Below are 18422 nucleotides of genomic sequence, written 5' to 3' on the forward strand. Positions count from 1 at the left end.
TTAAAGCTTTAAAGACCCCATGACATGGCCAGAAATCCTCATATTTGATTCTACAGGTCATGCGATTCCTCTGAAAACAGGCTATGGCAGGACATATCACAGATATTGATTGGCACTTTACAGTAGCCAATGGGACGACGTTTTCAGTGACAGTGACAGCCTGTTGGGGTCTCTACTCGAACGGGCTGTAGGAAGTGCATATTTTCAAAAGAAATATTTAAACTAGCGGCTGTCAACTACATGACCTAAAATGAATAGTTTGTTTAGAAACAATCTGTAAGAGTACCGCAATGCGTTTGTCTCCATTTCTCCCCCGTGCCTGTCTGTTCCCAGCCGGTGGCCAGCTGCCAGCGAGAGCCGTGTCCGCTCTGCCTGGCCAGAACGGCTGCTTACACCATCGGGAGACAGAGCGCAAAGTGACAATACTGATGTTTTTTATCATCCTACAATTAAATCCTAATATTAAATAATGTAATCTGTCAGTCTGAACAAGTTTTCTCCTTAAAGGTTTCACCAATGTGAACTTGCACATAGGCATTGACCATTACCATATGAGGACATTTTGGGGGCAGATACTGCATATAATGTCCAGAAAAGCACAATAAATAATTTATGAAAAAAAAACGAAAACATAGATTTTTATGTCGTAACCCTTTTAACAATACTTTTAGTTACTGGGTATTAGTGTCTGCTGCTTTGCTTAACTAATTAAATAAATGGTTCATTTGTAGGTTGGAGAAATCACCAAGATCATGAAAGCCTACATAAACATGATTGTGAAGAAGCGGTGCAGTGTGAGATCTGTGTCTAGCTATGGAACCAACTGGATCAGGTGATGGACTGGACATGGCCCACTGGGTTCTTAACCACACCTGAACCAAAAGGATCACACGAAGACAAGAGGACCACATCACCTCCACAGACAATGTCTCAGTTCTTTTCATTGGCTATGTAGAAAACTAGTCAATTTCATCAGAACGACATTCATTTGTATAGACACACTAAAAGGGGGATATCCCTCTGTGTTTATGCCAATATTCAGAACATTTGAGCATCTGCACATTTAAAAGCTTTACAGCTACCTTGACTGAATATTGCTTTTCCTCCCTGCTGTCTCCTGACTGAATAACCATGCTATTTGTTCGCAATATTTACACTGGTCAGTTCGCACATGTTGCTTCAAATGTATTTTGGGCATCAAACATCTATCAAAATTTGCAAGAGTTTTGATTTCCAACCGTTTTGTTTTGCTTTTAAACCCCCATCCCGAACAAGTTGTTCGGAAGAGAACTTGTCACGGTGGCAAATATTCAATTTGAATATTCTATTATCTGAACATTGTTGAGCTCTCTTATTCAAGTGGTATTTCCACAGAATAAGTATTGTTTGGAATGTTCTCCTCTATGGAGATTCCCTCAGGTTATTGGGTAATATGACTGTCATCATACCAGGGAGATGATCTCCTTGTCTTGCCTTATATAATAATTCACTGCTTCACTGTTTGTCTGTTATTTAATCATTCAGATATGGCCTTTCAGAAATGGAAGATTAAATGTGGGCTTCCATGTACACATGTGCCTACCCAGCACAGCCCCCATAAAACAACACATGCCTTTGTATGTCTTTGACTATGTCAGCAAGCAAAGAAATGTAACCTGCGTAACCACTGTATTTGAGCGTTTTTTGTTTTTTACTAAAGGTGCCATTTACTACAACAGTTGAACTATTGTGCTTCTACCTGTAAATCAGGATTATAGAACTAGTACTCAGTATTGAACTGTTTGAATTGTCTTTTTTGTGTACTAAGTTGGATGTTTGTTGTTGACATGCTGTGTGATCTGTTTATGAGAAACAAGCAGGATATTGCTTGGTGCTTCTTTGTCTGAAGGAAGTTTTGTGTCTTGGATGATGTCAAAGGTCATGCGTGGGAGGGGTATTTATTTTGTGAAATATTAGTGCAACGGGTGAGAGAGGCTGAGATGATATAATACAGGCCAACTCAAAGAACAGATTTTTTTTTTTTACGCAGTTCCATTTAATGTATGCGTTGTCGTATTATCTGTGCATTCAGGGACACAGAATTCATTAGATCCTGACATGAACACATTTTTTAGTTGCAAATGTGTCCCTCCTTTTGTCCTTTTTCTGAAAGCTTTTGTTGATGTAAAACTGATCAGAGAACTGTCACATTGTCTACAATACGCAACTGTTTCACTCCTTTCATTATGTTTGAGCTGGTGGTGATAGTTCACTTAAAGCAGTGGTTCTCAAAGTGGGGTCCAGGGACCCCCAGGGGTCCTTCAGGGATTTCCAGGGGGTCCCTAGGAAAATTAGTTAATATAGCACATCACAATCGGTTTAACCACATCTTTCAGCTATTCAAAAATAGCCGATCTACAAGCTCACAGCGTGTCGCTATGCGATGCGTTGTGAGTTTGTAAATCTGCTATTTTTTAAACAATTTGAAAAAAACGTAGATAGTTTCGAAACGTTTTAACACAAATCTTCTCTTCTCTGGGTCCCTGACACAAAGTATTTTCAAATGGGGGTCCACGGCCAAATACATATAAATGTGGGGGTCCTTGACATGAAAATGTTTGAGAACCACTGAGTTAAAGGACACCCAGGCCACCGGGGATGAAAGAAAGGATGGAGGCCTATGCCAGTTTGGTCCTTGATAATAGTGTGATTCATTTAGGCTATATAGTCATCATTACCTCACACCATTGTCTCCGTCTTCCATTGCTCTCCAATCTCACTTACATAGGATCTGGTCAGCTGCCGGCGGCCACACCAGAAACTTATCTTGCCATACAATGACTGTACTTGTTGTTATGCTTGTTTTGAAGAAATAAATCAGAAAATGATGTTTTATAACTGAATTTAAAGATGCTTTAATAAATTATTGTATTTCACTAGCCGTTATTGTGTAATTTCTTGTTCTTTATAGAAGGTTATAAACTTGGGGTCTGGCGACCACCAGGGGTCCTTGAGGGGGTAAGCCAGTTAAATGATTGATAAGCCTAACCCTTTATCATTATTACATTGTATAAGAAAATACAGATTGGGTTCCCAATCTGTAATTTAAAAGAACATTGAGTATCACTGATGATCTATGAAAATCAAGTGCTGGTTCTCAAAAAAAAAATTGTATCAAGTTGACCAAACATGAACCCCAACCTGTGAAAATACGGCAAAACATGAATACCATATCAGTGGTGTAAAGTAACTAAGTACATTTACTCAAGTACTGTACTTAAGTACAATTTTGAGGTATTTTTACTTTACTGGAGTATTTCCAATTTTCAGTACTTTTACTCCACTACAATTATTTGAAAACTGTAGTTACTAGTTACATTGCAGATATAAATTATTATTTTATAAAACATACATTAACCGCCCTACACCTAGGCTATTTTCAAACATTTTAGTACTTTTACTTTTGGTACTTAAAGCATCATTTTAATGCCAATACTTTTGGAACTTTACTCAAGTGACATTTTGAACACAGGCTTTTTACTTGTAACAGAGTATTTTTACATTGTGGTATTAAAACTTTTACTTAAGTAAAATATCTGAGTACTTCCACCACTGATGCGAATATATAAATGGTTGTTTTGTGCTTTGGGTTCAAAAACTCACTTTTTGCTGACAAGGAAGGGAGTCAGGAGCACGTGACGTCACGCCATGGATATCCAGCCCTCTTGGGAAGCTGAGAGTAGATCTCGCAACTTGAGCTGGATGTTAAAACGTGAAGTTTTGATCATCGATTAAACGAAGCGTCCAATTTCCGCTAATAATCACAAAATGTCCCGATTATGTAGAGTTGTGACTTTGACATGTATCTCTTTCGTCTCGGCTCTCACATTCGCTGACGCCCAAACATCGCCTCCATCTCCAAGTAAGTTTTCCTTCTGTTTGTGTAGCTAACGTGCTATTTGCTTTGGTTTTGTTGTGTCCATCAGTCAGTCAGGGTCATCAGGTCAGGATCGTAACAAATATTGAAGATTGTCTTGTGAATGATTGGCATAATGGATTGATACTTGTCATAGAATCAATGCAAAAACGTATAGTAGGCTACTATAGTTATTACATTGCACACGATTTCAGCTGCAGGAATTGTTTTTAATCTAAAGCAAACAAATGAATACCCATTCTCTGAAATTTCTTTTTTTTACCAGCAACTGCCTGTGATTTGGAGTTGGTTGAATTCAGTTGAAGCTACTACTGTACCTCAGCTAACACAAGCACAAGCAGCTGCATGTCATGTGTGTTGTAAGAAGATCATAAACTAGTCGCTGCTGCTGTGATGACTACAATCTTTGTTTCCATTTCCAATAAACAGAGGTTTAACAGCAGTGGTGGAAGAAGTTCTCCGATATTTTACTTGAAGTAAAAGTAGCAATACCACAATATAAAAAATACTCTGTTACAAGTAAAGGCCTGTGTTCAAAATGTTACTTGAGTAAAAGTACAAAAGTATTGGCATCAAAATACACTTAAAGTACCAAAAGTAAAAGTACTAAAATGTTTGAAAATACAGGGCTAAAGTGGTTAATGTATGATGTATAATGTAATAATTTATATATGCAAAGTAACTAGTAACTAAAGTTATCAAATAATTATAGTGGAGTAAAAGTACAATATTTGTAGAAGTAAAAGTAGAAGTAAAAGTATCAAAAATTGGAAATACTCCAGTAAAGTAAAGATACCTCAAAATTGTACTTAAGTACTGTACTTGAGTAAATTTACTTAGTTACTTTACACATTGTTTAACAGAGACTGGGGCATGGCTTTACCAGCCCTGGCTGAAATCATTGACTGTTTATAACCAGCCTGGAATGCAAGTGGCTTCATACATTATTGGTTTGGTGACCGATGTGATTTGTTTCAGCTTTTTCTTGTGCCTCGAGATCCAACACCACCTGTGATGAATGCTTGAAGAATGTGATAGTGAGTTTCTATAACTTTCTCTATTGTAGCTATCTCAATGGTTCATGATTGTTGTGCAAAGTGCTATTTTCAGTATTAACAGGTTGCCTTGTGTCTTTTACAGTGTCTGTGGTGCATAACAACTCAGCAATGCATTGAATACCCTGTGAGGAGCATCCTACCTTCTCACAGTCTGTGTCCATTACCTGATGCACGATTTGGGCTGTGCTGGCGTAAGACTCCTCAAAGCTTTTAGTCCTCCATCTACATAACCATAAAACCCACATGTTGAGGTTTTCAACCGACAGTGACTACGCACCAATATGGATGCCCTGGCTAAATATTTAATATTTAACTGCTCCATGAAAGCTTTCAGGAGAAAACTATTTTCACCTTTTTTAATTTGTGTAGGACATCCTAAATGGGGACATGGATTAACTTAAAAATATGTAATTATATGTAAATAAATAAAGAAATATACCTATATTAGATGGTTTTTCATCAATGTTATTCCTTGCTCTTCCTTTTTATCACTTACATTAGCAAACTGTCTGTGTTTTCCAGTGAACTTCCAGGCCTTGATCATAGCCGTGTCAGTGCTTGCTGGGGTCATCATCATAGCCATCTTTGTTTGCTGCTGTTGCTGCTGCAAGTGTGAGAGGACTGGGTGAGCCATTTTACATCAATATATTAGATCATATTCTGTTAGTTCCTTAACTTGTCATTCATTATTATTCATTAAGGCTTTCTTCAAGATGTAATTTGAAAGAACTAATATAAACAGTAAACAAAACATCTGACTAAACAGTACTCTGTATAGAGCACTTACAGATTTTGTTAAAAGAAAAAATAAATTTACAGAAGTTGCTGTCACTGTCAGGTTACAATGCTGGTTAATTAATCATACCAATGTCACTCTGAACATGATAATGACTCACATTAATTGTTTGCAATGAAATCTAGTTCGGGATCTGAAAAGGAACACAAAACACAATGGGCTGTTGTTCTGTAAGGCTGTTACAGACATCTCCGCTAGCTTGCCAGAATTTGCACTGGTAATTTGCTCTGGAACTAATACTGTGTGTTCCTGATAAGATTTAAAAAAGAATAAAGGATAATAAAGATAAAACATGTATTAAGCATTAGGCATTGTATTGAGAAAGGTGAGTGATTAGTGTGGTTGGTTTGGTTTAGTCATATTGATCTGAATGAGGGGGAAAGCCCAGTTTAGTGCTGTTTTAAGGCCTTTTCATATTTATTTCAAACCTCTGCCATGTGTAAGATCAGGGGTGGCAGTGGCTCAGGTGATAGAGCGGCCACTCTACCACCCGTTTGCTCCCCGGCTCCTCCTGGGTTAGTGTTGAAGTGTCCTTGAGCAAGACACTGAACCCCTAACTGCTCTCGATGAGCAGGTTGGTGCCTTACATGCTTTCCCCTGCCATTGGTGTGTGAAAGTGTCTGTGAATGGGTCATACAGTAGTAATACACAATCATTGAAAAGCACTTTGGATAAAGGCGCTATATAAATGCACCACTTACCAGCAATTAATATAAGAATGTTAGGTAACCAGCTACTGTGTTCTTAACTTCCAGGAACAAGAAAGAAGATGCAAAGGTGGAACGACAAGCCGTGGCAAGGAAGTCCCGTCAAGAAGAGAGGTGAATAGCTATTAATCTTGTTATTGTTGTCGTCATTGTATTAAAAACATTCCAGATAAAGAGGTTTTCAAGACAGATTCTACTAGTAGTAGTAATGGTAACATGTATAGTGAAGTTTATTATTATAGCCTACTACTGTAGTATATTATAGTATCATAATAACAATCCAGAGATGCTTATCCTCCACTCATGATTCAAGTGAACATACAATATAGCAGTGTTTCTCTGTGGTCTTGACACCTGTGTTTGTTTTTTTGTCCAAATAGGAGAACAGAAATGAAGCTGAGACATGATGAGATTAGGCAGAAATATGGTGAGAGAAATATTCTTCATTCATCTGAAAAAAGCTAATTTGTCATTTGAAGCTGTATTGTCACATAGTGCCTCCTGCTGGAGGGAAAAGGACATTCTATATAAAAGTGTGTGTGTGTGTGCGCGTGTGTGTGTGTGTGTGTGTGTGCGTGTGTGTGCGCGTGTGTGTGTGTGTGTGTGTGTGTGTGTGTGTGTGTGTGTGTGTGTGTGTGTGTGTGTGTGTGTGTGTGTGTGTGTGTGTGTGTGTGTGTGTGTGTGTGTGTGTGTGTGTGTGTGTGTGTAAAAAAACAGGCAGACAGGCATCAGGCCGTTAAGTGTTTGTTTGTAAAGGTAAAATTTATCACCAACACACCAATAAGTGTAACTGTAATAAAAGTAAACTAAAATCATATGTTTTGTCTTTTCAGTAACTTTTTAACAAAGCTAATTGGCTTATTCTAAATAAATCTAACAATTGCTTGCTCATGGAAAGTCATATTTTAAAGCAACCACAAAGCTAATGCAATTGTTCATCAATGACCTCGATATTACATGCTCAAAAGAACAATTTCATAGGCTCATGCAGTTGTAGGGTTTTTAATCAATAGGGCAAAATACATTAAATTTAATACAATAAAATAAATTATAATATATTATTATATTACGGTATTCTAGTTTTTAATAATAAAAACACAAGTTCTTAGATGTATGTATTCATGTTTTTAATACCTGTTACCACTTCAGTTCATTCACACATTTGTTGTACCGCTTCTATCCCCTTATAATATTACAATAGTGAGACTGTCACTCTTCTCTAGTAGTACTGTATTTGCAATCTAATTTTGTTCTGTGTCCATTTTCTTTTCAGGTCTGGCCAAGGGTAATCCTTATAGCCGTATGGAAAATAATTGAGAAGATTTATCAGTTTAATTTGTTTTGAAGGCTTTTTAATCATCCTATTTAATACTAGTTACGTCAACATAGTCTTTCTCCATTGCAAAAGACTTTAAAAAAGTAGCATGTGAAGATGATATACTGTGATGATCTGTTTTATTTTACTGCATTGATCTGTTTTTTTATTTTTCCATTTTAGCCGAACAATGTGACCAAAGGCATTGGGAATCTTTTCAAATAGAGCATGTACTCTATTTTAAACATGTTCTCCAGTATTTGACTTTGTGCCTCATACATTTTTATGTTCTCATTGGTTTTATGTTGTTAGTTTTATTGCTGTTATCCAAAATAAAGTTTTGTTGCTTTCTTAGATTGTGATGAATGAATGTAACAGCACTAATCTCAACATATTTACACTGGAGCCCTGTCTGAGAATATTGTATAATAGCCTTGACAAATATTTGTTTTTGTTTCAGATTAGTTACGCTTATTTACATAAAAGAAAACACATGGTATATTTCAATGTCACCAGAACATTTCGATCTTTGTTTTGTGTTCTTGTTAGCTAGGCGTTTGAATTTCATATCTGTAAACCTTGTTATTAACATGCACATGTGTTGATTATTTTTTTCTACTGTTTCTTTGAAACATTTCTCCTTGTCATTCACTAATTTTGTACAATTTAATGTTGATAAATGTTTTGAATCAGATATGAATGATTTGTCTTATTTCTTTGATGCTTACCTTGTTGTTTGTTGACTAGAGTTTGTTGTAATCTTTTAGTGTTATATATGAAGTTTACCACTTTTTGAATGTATTAGTAGAGAGCTGGGTAAGAGGCCTTGTCAGATACAGGGTGACAGAAGGACAGAGTCAGAGGCGGGAAAGTTTGCAGCCTGCTGCAAACTGACACTCTAAACTCTCACCCAGTCCGCTCAGTAACGTAATGTCATACCTGGAGTTGTGAAAGACTCATTGCAAAATACACGGACCACCACAGTAATAAGAACCTAGACACACGAGTTAAGATGCATGACTTGTGACACAGCACAACATAGATTCGGACATGAGGATATCCCAGCCTAAAGTCAACAGGTTACTTATAGACAAGAACTGGCAAATGTAAGACAGGGGTTCCCGGTTTGACCAGTCAATGTGACATGGACTTGGAAAGGTCAAAGCTCTCAGATGGGTAAATTGTGTTACGAATAACATTAATGACTGTACTTGGATTACACTGTGACGACATTCATCTCATGTATAAAGACACCCTGAATCCTGTGAAATCCGAGGCAGACCTGCAGCGGTCTGCTTCAGCTTGTGTTATTGGCTTATGTATGGCTGACTGTGAATAAACTAATATGTGATTATATTCGTCGTTGTCTGTCGTAACCTGTCTGCAATAAACTCACGTTTCTATAACCTCTTAAAGCAGTGTTGTGGAAAGCCTTTTATGGATTCAATAGAAATGATCTACAAGTTCATGCTGTTTAAGTTGCTCGGGATAAGAGCGTCTGCTAAATGCATAAATTGTGAAGTTGCAGAATGCTCTTTCTCTCCCTCCTTCACACCATGAGCAGCATTACATTACAGTCATTTAGCAGACGCTTTTATCCAAAGCGACTTACAATAAGTGCATTCAACATAGGTAGGGAACGAAAACTACTAATCACCAGAAGTCTTAAGTGCATTTTCTGCAAAAACAAGCAACCAAGAGTATACCTAGCGCTAAGGTAAAAGTGCAATATATCAGCTACCTACTTTCTTAAACAGCTGAGACAAAATAGCAAAATCAAATGAGCAGGAGCTAAAACAAATAAGTGTATCGACTAAACAAGATCCAATAAAACAATACAACAATAAAACAAGCGTTCGTACAACTAGTTAACAAGTAGGCCAGGCAAAGAGGAAGGGTAGTGTTTCCTGAAGAGGTGGGTTTTCAGCCTGCGGCGAAAGATGGGCAGTGACTCTGCTGTCCTGACATCAGTGGGAAGTTCATTCCACCACTGTGGGGCCAGAACAGAAAAAAGTCGTGACCGTGTGGATCGGCCAGAAGTGGCCCTTGAGTGACGAGGCAATCAGTCGCCCCGAGGTGGCAGACCGAAGTGGTCGGGCAGGGGTGTAGGCATCGACCATAGCCCAGAAGTAAGAAGGAGCTGTTCCTTTCACTGCCCTATAGGCTAGCACCAGGGTTTTATACTGGATGCAAGCCGCTACGGGGAGCCAGTGTAGAGAACGGAGAAGGATAGTTGTGTGGGAGAACTTGGGGCGATTGAACACCAGACGAGCCGCAGCTTTCTGGTTAAGCTCCAGAGGTCTGATGGCAGATGCCGGAGCACCAGCAGCAAGGAGGGAGTTGCAGTAGTCCAGGCGGGAGATGACAAGAGCCTGGATGAGCACCTGGGCTGCCTTCTCCGTGAGGAAGGGGAGGAATCTGCAGGACCGTGTCACTGATGCGATGTTTGCCGAGAACGACTGTTGATCGTCCAGGGTCACACTGGACTCTGGACACTGGATAAACTTTATCCGCCACATTACTGCACACACTCATCTACAAAGACCTCTTAAACAGAAAATACACTTTCACTGGGGTTGCAATTTCTCAGTAGAGAGTTCCCATTTATTAGCTTACATTTTATACTATTCCAGTTCCAATTTTGTTTGCTAATTTCCTTGTCACCACTTCCAATTTCACTTGATTAAGTATGTATCCTGATTCCTGTGCGAGTTCTCTCCTGATTGGATAAAATTGGTATCCTGACCTGAAAATGCATTTTCTATTTACTGAAGAGCTGGAGAGACAGAGAGACCAGCTTTACTGAACAAACATTCTACAGTATATCAATGAGGACCATCCGAATATAGAGCTATTTAATACTTAAAAATAAATCACTTACCCAACCTTTAATCAAAATGTAAGTTCTGTCTTAAACAACTTAAGATCCGTCGGATGACTGCCTGACTGTCTGACCTGAATCTAATGGCTGATGCCCTTGGCTAACTATGGGAAAAACACAGGACGACCACCTGTGTCAATACTGGCACAGGTGCCAATACTGGAACCAGCTCTTTAAGAAGTTTGTGATGCCATTTGACAGGGCTGTTTCAGATATGGATGCAGTCATCTTTGAAGCAGCGTGGCATGTAGTCAGTATAAACCTGAAGTATTCCATGAGGGCTGATTGTAGGTTAGAAAAATCTGATCTGTTAATGACTGAAATGGATCTCTCTCTCTCTCTCTCTCTCTCTCTCTCTCTCTCTCTCTCTCTCTCTCTCTCTCTCTCTCTCTCTCTCTCTCTCTCTCTCTCTCTCTCTCTCTCTCTCTCTCTCTCTCTCTCTCTCTCTCTCTCTCACTCACACTCACTCACTCACTCACTCACTCACTCACTCACTCACTCACTCACTCACTCACTCACTCACACACACACACACACACACACACACACACACACACACACACACACACACACACACACACACACACACACACACACACACACACACACACACACACACACACACACACACACACACACACACACACCTCACCCATTAATGTTATCATCTCAACTGTGTAGACTATTCCTGGCTTTTACCTTAACATCTGTTCTGCATCCACACACCTCCATCTCAAGATGCAAGAGGTTTTATTTGTCACATTTTCATACAAGTACAATGAAAATGTGGTGTAACATGGTTTAAAGATATATGCTCAATCTCATACATGTTTGTGCAGTGAAATGTTGCAGCAGACTCTGCCAGACTCTGCTCCAAATATTGTCCAACATATATAATACAAGGTATGCAAGTAAGGTAATACGTTATAATACAAGTAAAGTACTTCAAGTATAAGTAATAAAGTGTAGGTCAAGTGTGCAAGTATACACAGGCATTGGTGTGACCGTGTGATCAATGAATGACCATAGACTACAATTTAGAATTGCACCTTCCCTGGGCTACTGAGGTAGGATACATATTTCACAAAAAGTTCAGAAATGTTTTGGGGTAGATTATTTATCTTATTTATCTGTTATTGCCTAGAAGCATTATTACAATAGAGAAATAATCTACCAAACACATATTTCTGAACTTTTTGTGTTGTAATATATATGTTGCAGCCAGAAAATAAAATGTTACGTAAATCAAGTAAACTTAAAAATAACAATGGCATAAAAATACACACCAAACAACAATGAATACATAGACAGAGAAGAAGTTGTGTGTGTACACACATGTGTATGTGCATGGGTGTAACTTGCATCTGTGTGACTCTGTGTTCATTCATGCATGTAATATAAGCTGTAATATAAGCCTTGTTTCCTGGATTGCTACTGCGTACTGTATGTGAGCTGATGTGTGCAGATAGCTGTGACTGTCTGTCCTCTCCAAATCTACCATACCTCTTCAGTCCTTTTGATTTCCAAGCTTTCTTCTGGCAGTGTTTCTGTTCATACGTATAGCTTTATGTCAGGCTCCTCTCTGTCTCCAGAACTATAGTAATAATAATCATAATCTGTGTGTTGAGCATTAACACTTTCATACTTATATTTCACATATTGGATTAACATTCTTAAAAAAAGATCAACTTCAACTTTATTTGTCACACCACAGGTTTAAAAGGTGTAAAAACTTGGGTGAAATTAGCTTTGGAAAAGCTCCCATCATTTGTAGTTTTCAGAAAAAGGGAGAGGGATAGAGATAGAACAGGGAAAACAGGTCACACGTTACAAAGGTAACAGGAAAGGTGGGCAAAAAAAAACATTATGGGTACTAGGGAAAATTGGGCACCTTGGAAGAGTGGCCACTAGGGAAAACGGCACTAGGAAAATTGGGCACTAGGGAAACGTGGGCACACGGAAGAGTGGGCACTTTGAGGTGGAGAAGAGTTGGCACTAGATAAATCTGGGCACCAAGAAGACTGGGCACTGGGAAAACTGTCCACTAGGAAGTCTGGGCACCAGGAAGACTGGGCACCTGAATTAGGAATTGTGTCCACAAGTGTTTTTTAACTTTACATAGCATGCTGCTTTGTTGTTGGTAAGTGATATCTAACCCACTGTTCTTAAATCCCCAAACACAACACAACAACGAGGTCACCTTGCTCAATGCTTACTGTAAATCTCTCTGGATTAAGAGCTTCTGCTAAATGCCTAAATTGTAATTGTAAATTGTATGTAGGGTGAACAATAGACCAAGCAATTGCAAATGAGCCACCATCATTGTTACGGATTGTTCCTTCCACACAAAACAATGGAAAGCACACCTTTAATGATGATAATTTGATCATTCACAGGTGATATAGCTATTCAATGCCAGGTAATTGGTGGCCATTAGCAGGTTTGATTACAGCAATTGTATAGGCAAATACATTGAAAGAATGAGGATGAATGGAACAACCACTGAATGTTTTTCAGCCCCCAAACCACGAACACATTCGGGTACGCTTACGCCCATTCATTAAATACAGGCATTTTACGGTACATGAACAGAACTTGATGAATGTCTATGCAACCAATGAAAACCATTATTATTATTCTAATTGAGGTGAAAACTACAGTGGACTACTGAGCGTGTCACATCACGGGAATGCAGTCTATTTTTTTAAAAAGCATCATTGTTAATAAAGTATTCAATCTCACAGGCAGTGCACCAGTGTACTTAGTGCCCACTCTTCCTAGTGCCCACATTTCCCTTGTGACCAGTTTTCCCAGTGCCCACTGTGTTTTGGTGGCAAGATTTCCCTAGTGCACACTCTTCTGGGTGCCCACATTTCCCTAGTGCCCAGTTTCCCCAAAAATATGGTGCCCAGATTTCCCTAGTGCCCACCTTTCTTGTATTCGTTCCAAAAAGATGTGTGTGTGTGTGTGTGTGTGTGTGTGTGTGTGTGTGTGTGTGTGTGTGTGTGTGTGTGTGTGTGTACTTCATTCATTATACAGCAGCAGTTAAACCGGACTATCATTGACTTTAGAAGTGGGCTTTTTGTTTAGTCTAGCTAACTCACGGGGACGCGCAAATTATCATGCGCGCTCACGTATCCGCGGTCCCGAGAAAAGAGGGAACATGTGACCATTGGGGGCCAATCATATAGGTTAATTTCTGTGCGCGCTCCTGATAGAATTGGAGGAGACGGAGGAGCTGAAAACCCGCTATCACACTGCTAGCTTCCAAGCTAACAAGTCAGTCCGTAACTAACAAGGTCTTGTTCAGTTTAATTTGCAGGATGTCCGAAGAAAAGCCAAAGGTGAGTTTTGTTGTTTCCACGACTTACTATTTTGTACTCACTATAGGTTTGTACTCAGATGGTGGCCATGGTGCCACTTGCAAGTTAACGTTAGCTTTTTTGGCTAACCTAGCATTATCTACCAGGCTCCCCTGTGTGCCGCATTTGAGCGGGTAGTCAGAAAACAAAAGGTAGACTAATGTGCGGATCTTTATTTATTGGCGTGTTCCATTGTTAGTTTTCGGTGTGGTTGTAGTGTTGTGTATATCCTCCGCTACTAAACCAAGTACGATAGCCCACCCATTGTCCCTGAGAACCATGGATATCTAGTGAAATTAATGCTCTTTGTATTTGCGCCATTGTGGCTTTCTGCGCCAGTTGAACCGTGGACTGGCCTGCTAACGCTAACGAGGGGCTGCTGACGTCTGTCTGTGTGCGGCTGATCTGCTAGCTAATGGCTATCTAGTATCTACTGCTACTACTGCCGTCGCTTCTAGGATCAAGCTATAAGTTAAGGTTTGTGGTGCCGGCGTGATAGCGAGGTGATTAGCTGACGAGGATGACGCTTGTGTGTTGTTGCAGGAAGGAGTGAAGACGGAGAACGACCACATCAACCTCAAGGTAGCTGGGCAAGATGGATCAGTCGTACAGTTTAAAATTAAGAGGCACACTCCACTCAGCAAACTAATGAAGGCATACTGCGAAAGACAGGTAAGTTAAGCCCGAGACAGACTTCAGTCGAGTAACATAGTAATGTCAGGTCTAATTATAGGCCGATGGGTGGATGCTGCAAATGAATAAGCCAGTGCTGTACTGATTACTAGTGTTTGTTGCAGTTTATAATTTAATGTGAGCCTTTGTCTCAGCAGTAGATCATTCGTTTACTTTTCTTTTTTTGGATCTTAAATCTGTCTGTTCTGTCCTCAACAGGGTTTGTCAATTCGTCAGATAAGGTTTAGGTTTGATGGCCAGCCTATCAACGAAACGGACACACCTGCACAGGTTGGTGAACTCCATATAAAATCATTAATATGTCACGTTTTGTAGAAAACCAAAACCATCTACCCTGTAATTTAGGGGTGCAACAATTAAAGGACGACTTATTTTCAACCTATCTTCATATATTCTAATTGGTCCTCACTGATGCTCGTTATAATATGGTACCATTTTATCATGAGCATGAGTGAGGACCAGGAGCTTGCAACGCATTGAGCTTGTACATAAGCTATTTAGATTTTGTGCAATGCTGTTGAACCAAGTATGGAATACGACTTAAATCGTTAATCTAGCCAATCGATTTAGTTTATTAGCCTGTCCTATTTTTTTGTATGTTGATACATTACAAAAAACAACAAATTATCAAAGAGAACTCTTCTCAATTATTTGATTGAAAACATAACTGATAGAATCACTAATAATAAAGTGATTGATAGTTTCCGCCCTACCTTAATAGTCTGAGGCATGTTTTGTGATGGGGAATAAAGTGTGCACAACCCGGGTTTCCAGAATGTAGTATACCCGTTTCCTCTATCGGTTTCCATAGTTCATTGGCCCGGCAGCAGATTTGAATCGGAAACATGAGCCCTATTCACACTGGATTAATATTACTTATGGACCTCAGTTGATTTGTAGTAATTACGGATGACACCTGTTTTTAATCCAGTGAAAATTGACCAGGTCTATTTGTAAAGTAATAATTACAGGCCAAATTACCTACCATATTTCAGCAAACACGGAGGTCCTCTGATGATAGTAGACACGGCATCTCAGTAATTTGGGGTATAGCAAGAGTTTTCTCTGCACCCTTTTCTAATAGTTTTGATAGCTAATGTGTGTGGACTGTGGATAAATTCAAGTAGGCTATTAGAAAAATATATCGTATCGACCATAGTTCGTCTTCCATAATAGCAACAACATGTAGCTTCCAACTAGACATTCTGGAGCTGGCAGTGAGATTTCAAAATAAAACTCACAATGATATGATTAATCAACAGATTTATTTAGAAATTCTACTTATACTTCAAGTCAGTCCTCCATAACATCTTTTATTACTGGTGGTCGGTAAAGAAAAGACACGCAGTCACGCACAAAACATTCACAGCTCTGCTCCGTAGCTATCCCATTATCCTTCTTTAGCACAACCAAAGGCGCACATTTGTTTGTTATTGCTTGCCTTGTAGATCTTCTCGTGAACCTAGCAGCAGGGCAATGGGGCATTTTGATCAATGTTTCCCTAAAAGTGCTATGGAAACGGTTTATCAAAATGCCCTATTGTCCTGCTGCTGTTTTCCACCAAGCAAAATGTTCTTTGGAGGCTTTGTTCAAACAGGATATTCTGGCTAATATCTGGTAAATATCTTTGTTACAGCTGGAGATGGAAGATGAGGACACTATTGACGTATTTCAACAACAGACAGGAGGTGCCTCTTAAGTGGGAAGTGAACACAGAGGACTCAACACTTGAAAGAGCATCCGCCCCCTTTTTCTTTATGTAATTGTTTATTTCTATTTTTTTATTATTTTTTATTTTTTCTCATCTGCTTGCCCAAAACCCAATCACCACATTTCATTCAAGCAGGCAGAGTTCTTTCATTGAGGCCACATCCTAACTTTGAGATGCAAGGCAAACTTTATTTTACATTGATGTTTGAGTCTGAGTTATCCATGCTCTGAGTTATCCATGCTCATTTTACCTTAAACATTTAAGTTGAGAAATGCTGTTTGCCTGTTTTGTACAGAGAAAGATTTATATGGATTCTTTACCTCATTAGTGTCACTCCCATTGCTGATTTGGTTTGAAAGGTAATTAAAGACAGGTGATATTTTCAGGACCAAAATGTGAAATGACGAGTGTTCTATATGGTTAAGTTAATATGAAAGGAGAGAAGGTCACAGGAGGCTTCAAATCCTTTTAACACTGGCTTTGGGTCTCCACACGACAGGGGAACAATTCTGTTATGTTTTATCTTGCCCCCCATCCATAATTTTGATCATAAAATTGTTTCACATTCATTAGTCAATAGCCTCAGTCCAGAAACGATTCCTAGTCCCTATCAAGACTGCTCCTCTGAAATGTTATGTGCTTTTCATAAAGCTACATGTGGAACCATTGCTGTAATGGGTATTTTGGAGGAGTCATGCAAAATCTCAAGTGTTCTTGAGATACTAGAGTTGGTTGTTGACTGAGACTTATGCTTGTAGCTGAAATTGAGACGTCCACCAAGTTTTTGACAGATTTTAGAAGGTGTTATGGACCTTTTTCACAGACATTTTGACATGCCATAGAAGGGTATGCCAATGTCTTTCATTCGTCTGTTTCATTTAGGCATTACTCGTACAATAACTTCATGCTGGCATAGCGGAACCTAATGAAACACATCCAGAATGACTGACTGTTATTGCCTTCAGCTGTGTTTACTCATCATATGGCATGTCAAAATGAGCGGTGAAAAAGGTATATTGGCAAACAAATGTTCCACAGATCTTTATTTTGATTTGTACATTATTTGTTGTCCTTATACTGTATACAATAAATATAGTTTGGTACTCGGACACTTGAATTTCTGTATTCTATTATTTCCATTACTATTCCAACACAGTGCAACTAAACTCACAAAGTTTGGAAACTTAACTACGGTCGTTTATTTCTCCCTTCAATAATACCTATTGTATTTTATATCATTTGTATCGTTAATTAGTCACCTTTGCAACAAGGTATTAACTTGTAAGGATTGAGGAATGTGCAACACAGCTAAATGTGTGGGTATCGCCAAAATCCTCCAATATGCTTCTGTTTATTAATTGCTCTTGTTTTGAGTGACCTGCCAGCAGGTGTGTGACAGGCACCTGAACATGGGTCCTGCAACTTTGACATCTGTATGTGGTCCGTTGTGCAAACCTTGCCTGTAAATCTCTGGAAGAAAGCCTATGGTTTCTCGGTGAGGAACTGGTCTTCTTGGGGTGTTGTCTCCCTTTGATGGCCACTTCGAGGTCTGTCTGTGACTTCACCATTCTCACAGAACTTGTTCCTAAGTTTGAAAATGGGTTATGATACCAGGGCTGACACCAAATAATGCTGCCACTCTGCATATCGGAACATCAGCTTCTACTTGCCCTATTGCACGAAGGGACAAATGTGGCATCTTTCCATGGGGACAGTGTTGCTGCTTGGAGCATACATAAAGTCAACAAAGTTGCAGAACCCATGCGTAGGTGCCAGTAACACACCTGTGCACTTCCAAATATAGCCCTGCCAGCAGTTTGGTGCTGGCAGTTCACTCAAAATGACAGCGATTACCAACAGAAGCCTATTGGGGGATTTTTGGCAAATGTTTTGGGGGCGCTACCAACACGTTTAGCTGTGTTGCCCATTGCACGATCCTTACAAGTTATACCTCGTAAAGGTGACTAATCAATGATCTAAATT

The 18422-nt window shown here is 39.2% G+C and overlaps 3 protein-coding genes across 5 annotated transcripts in view; all 3 read left to right on the forward strand.

Annotated features, from left to right (window-relative positions):
• The window catches only part of myo10l3 (myosin X, like 3), a 73744-nt gene extending 70826 nt beyond the window's left edge, over positions 1-2918 (forward strand). For both annotated transcript variants that reach the window (XM_080456957.1, XM_080456956.1), the window contains one exon: positions 732-2918. In XM_080456957.1, the coding sequence (XP_080313083.1) occupies positions 732-836 (105 nt within the window). In that variant the 3' untranslated portion in view covers positions 837-2918. The remainder of the gene's footprint in view (positions 1-731) is intronic.
• Positions 2919-3700: 782 nt separating this feature from the next.
• pttg1ipb (PTTG1 interacting protein b) lies at positions 3701-8486 on the forward strand. 2 transcript variants are annotated; one of them, XM_080457177.1, is made up of 8 exons: positions 3701-3901; positions 4895-4953; positions 5057-5165; positions 5497-5599; positions 6526-6591; positions 6858-6904; positions 7195-7233; positions 7751-8486. In XM_080457177.1, exons 1-7 carry the CDS (start codon positions 3808-3810, stop codon positions 7215-7217), a joined length of 501 nt encoding a protein of 166 aa, XP_080313303.1. In that variant the 5' UTR covers positions 3701-3807; the 3' UTR covers positions 7218-7233; positions 7751-8486. The 2 variants fall into 2 exon arrangements, with proteins under 2 accessions (XP_080313303.1, XP_080313302.1); XM_080457176.1 differs by lacking the exon at positions 7195-7233.
• A 5392-nt stretch (positions 8487-13878) lies between these two features.
• Positions 13879-17550, forward strand: sumo3b (small ubiquitin like modifier 3b). The gene is made up of 4 exons (XM_080412648.1): positions 13879-14017; positions 14579-14707; positions 14927-14998; positions 16365-17550. The coding sequence occupies exons 1-4, from the start codon at positions 13997-13999 to the stop codon at positions 16425-16427; spliced, it is 285 nt and encodes a 94-aa protein (XP_080268774.1). The 5' UTR covers positions 13879-13996; the 3' UTR covers positions 16428-17550.
• Positions 17551-18422: the final 872 nt, after the last annotated feature.

This window comes from Gymnoscopelus braueri, assembly GCF_963280865.1.
Source record: "Gymnoscopelus braueri genome assembly, chromosome: 18".
Classification (NCBI taxonomy): domain Eukaryota; kingdom Metazoa; phylum Chordata; class Actinopteri; order Myctophiformes; family Myctophidae; genus Gymnoscopelus; species Gymnoscopelus braueri.

Bases quoted from the DNA above. Each gene is read 5' to 3' on its own strand.
- sumo3b (XM_080412648.1), top strand. From the start codon at position 13,997: ATGTCCGAAGAAAAGCCAAAG. The intron at 14,708-14,926 runs GTAAGTTAAGCC...TGTCCTCAACAG, and splicing joins AGGCATACTGCGAAAGACAG to GGTTTGTCAATTCGTCAGAT. The intron at 14,999-16,364 runs GTTGGTGAACTC...TCTTTGTTACAG, and splicing joins AAACGGACACACCTGCACAG to CTGGAGATGGAAGATGAGGA.
- pttg1ipb (XM_080457176.1), top strand. From the start codon at position 3,808: ATGTCCCGATTATGTAGAGTTGTGACTTTGACATGTATCTCTTTCGTC. The intron at 5,166-5,496 runs GTAAGACTCCTC...TGTGTTTTCCAG, and splicing joins ACGATTTGGGCTGTGCTGGC to TGAACTTCCAGGCCTTGATC. The intron at 6,592-6,857 runs GTGAATAGCTAT...TTGTCCAAATAG, and splicing joins AAGTCCCGTCAAGAAGAGAG to GAGAACAGAAATGAAGCTGA.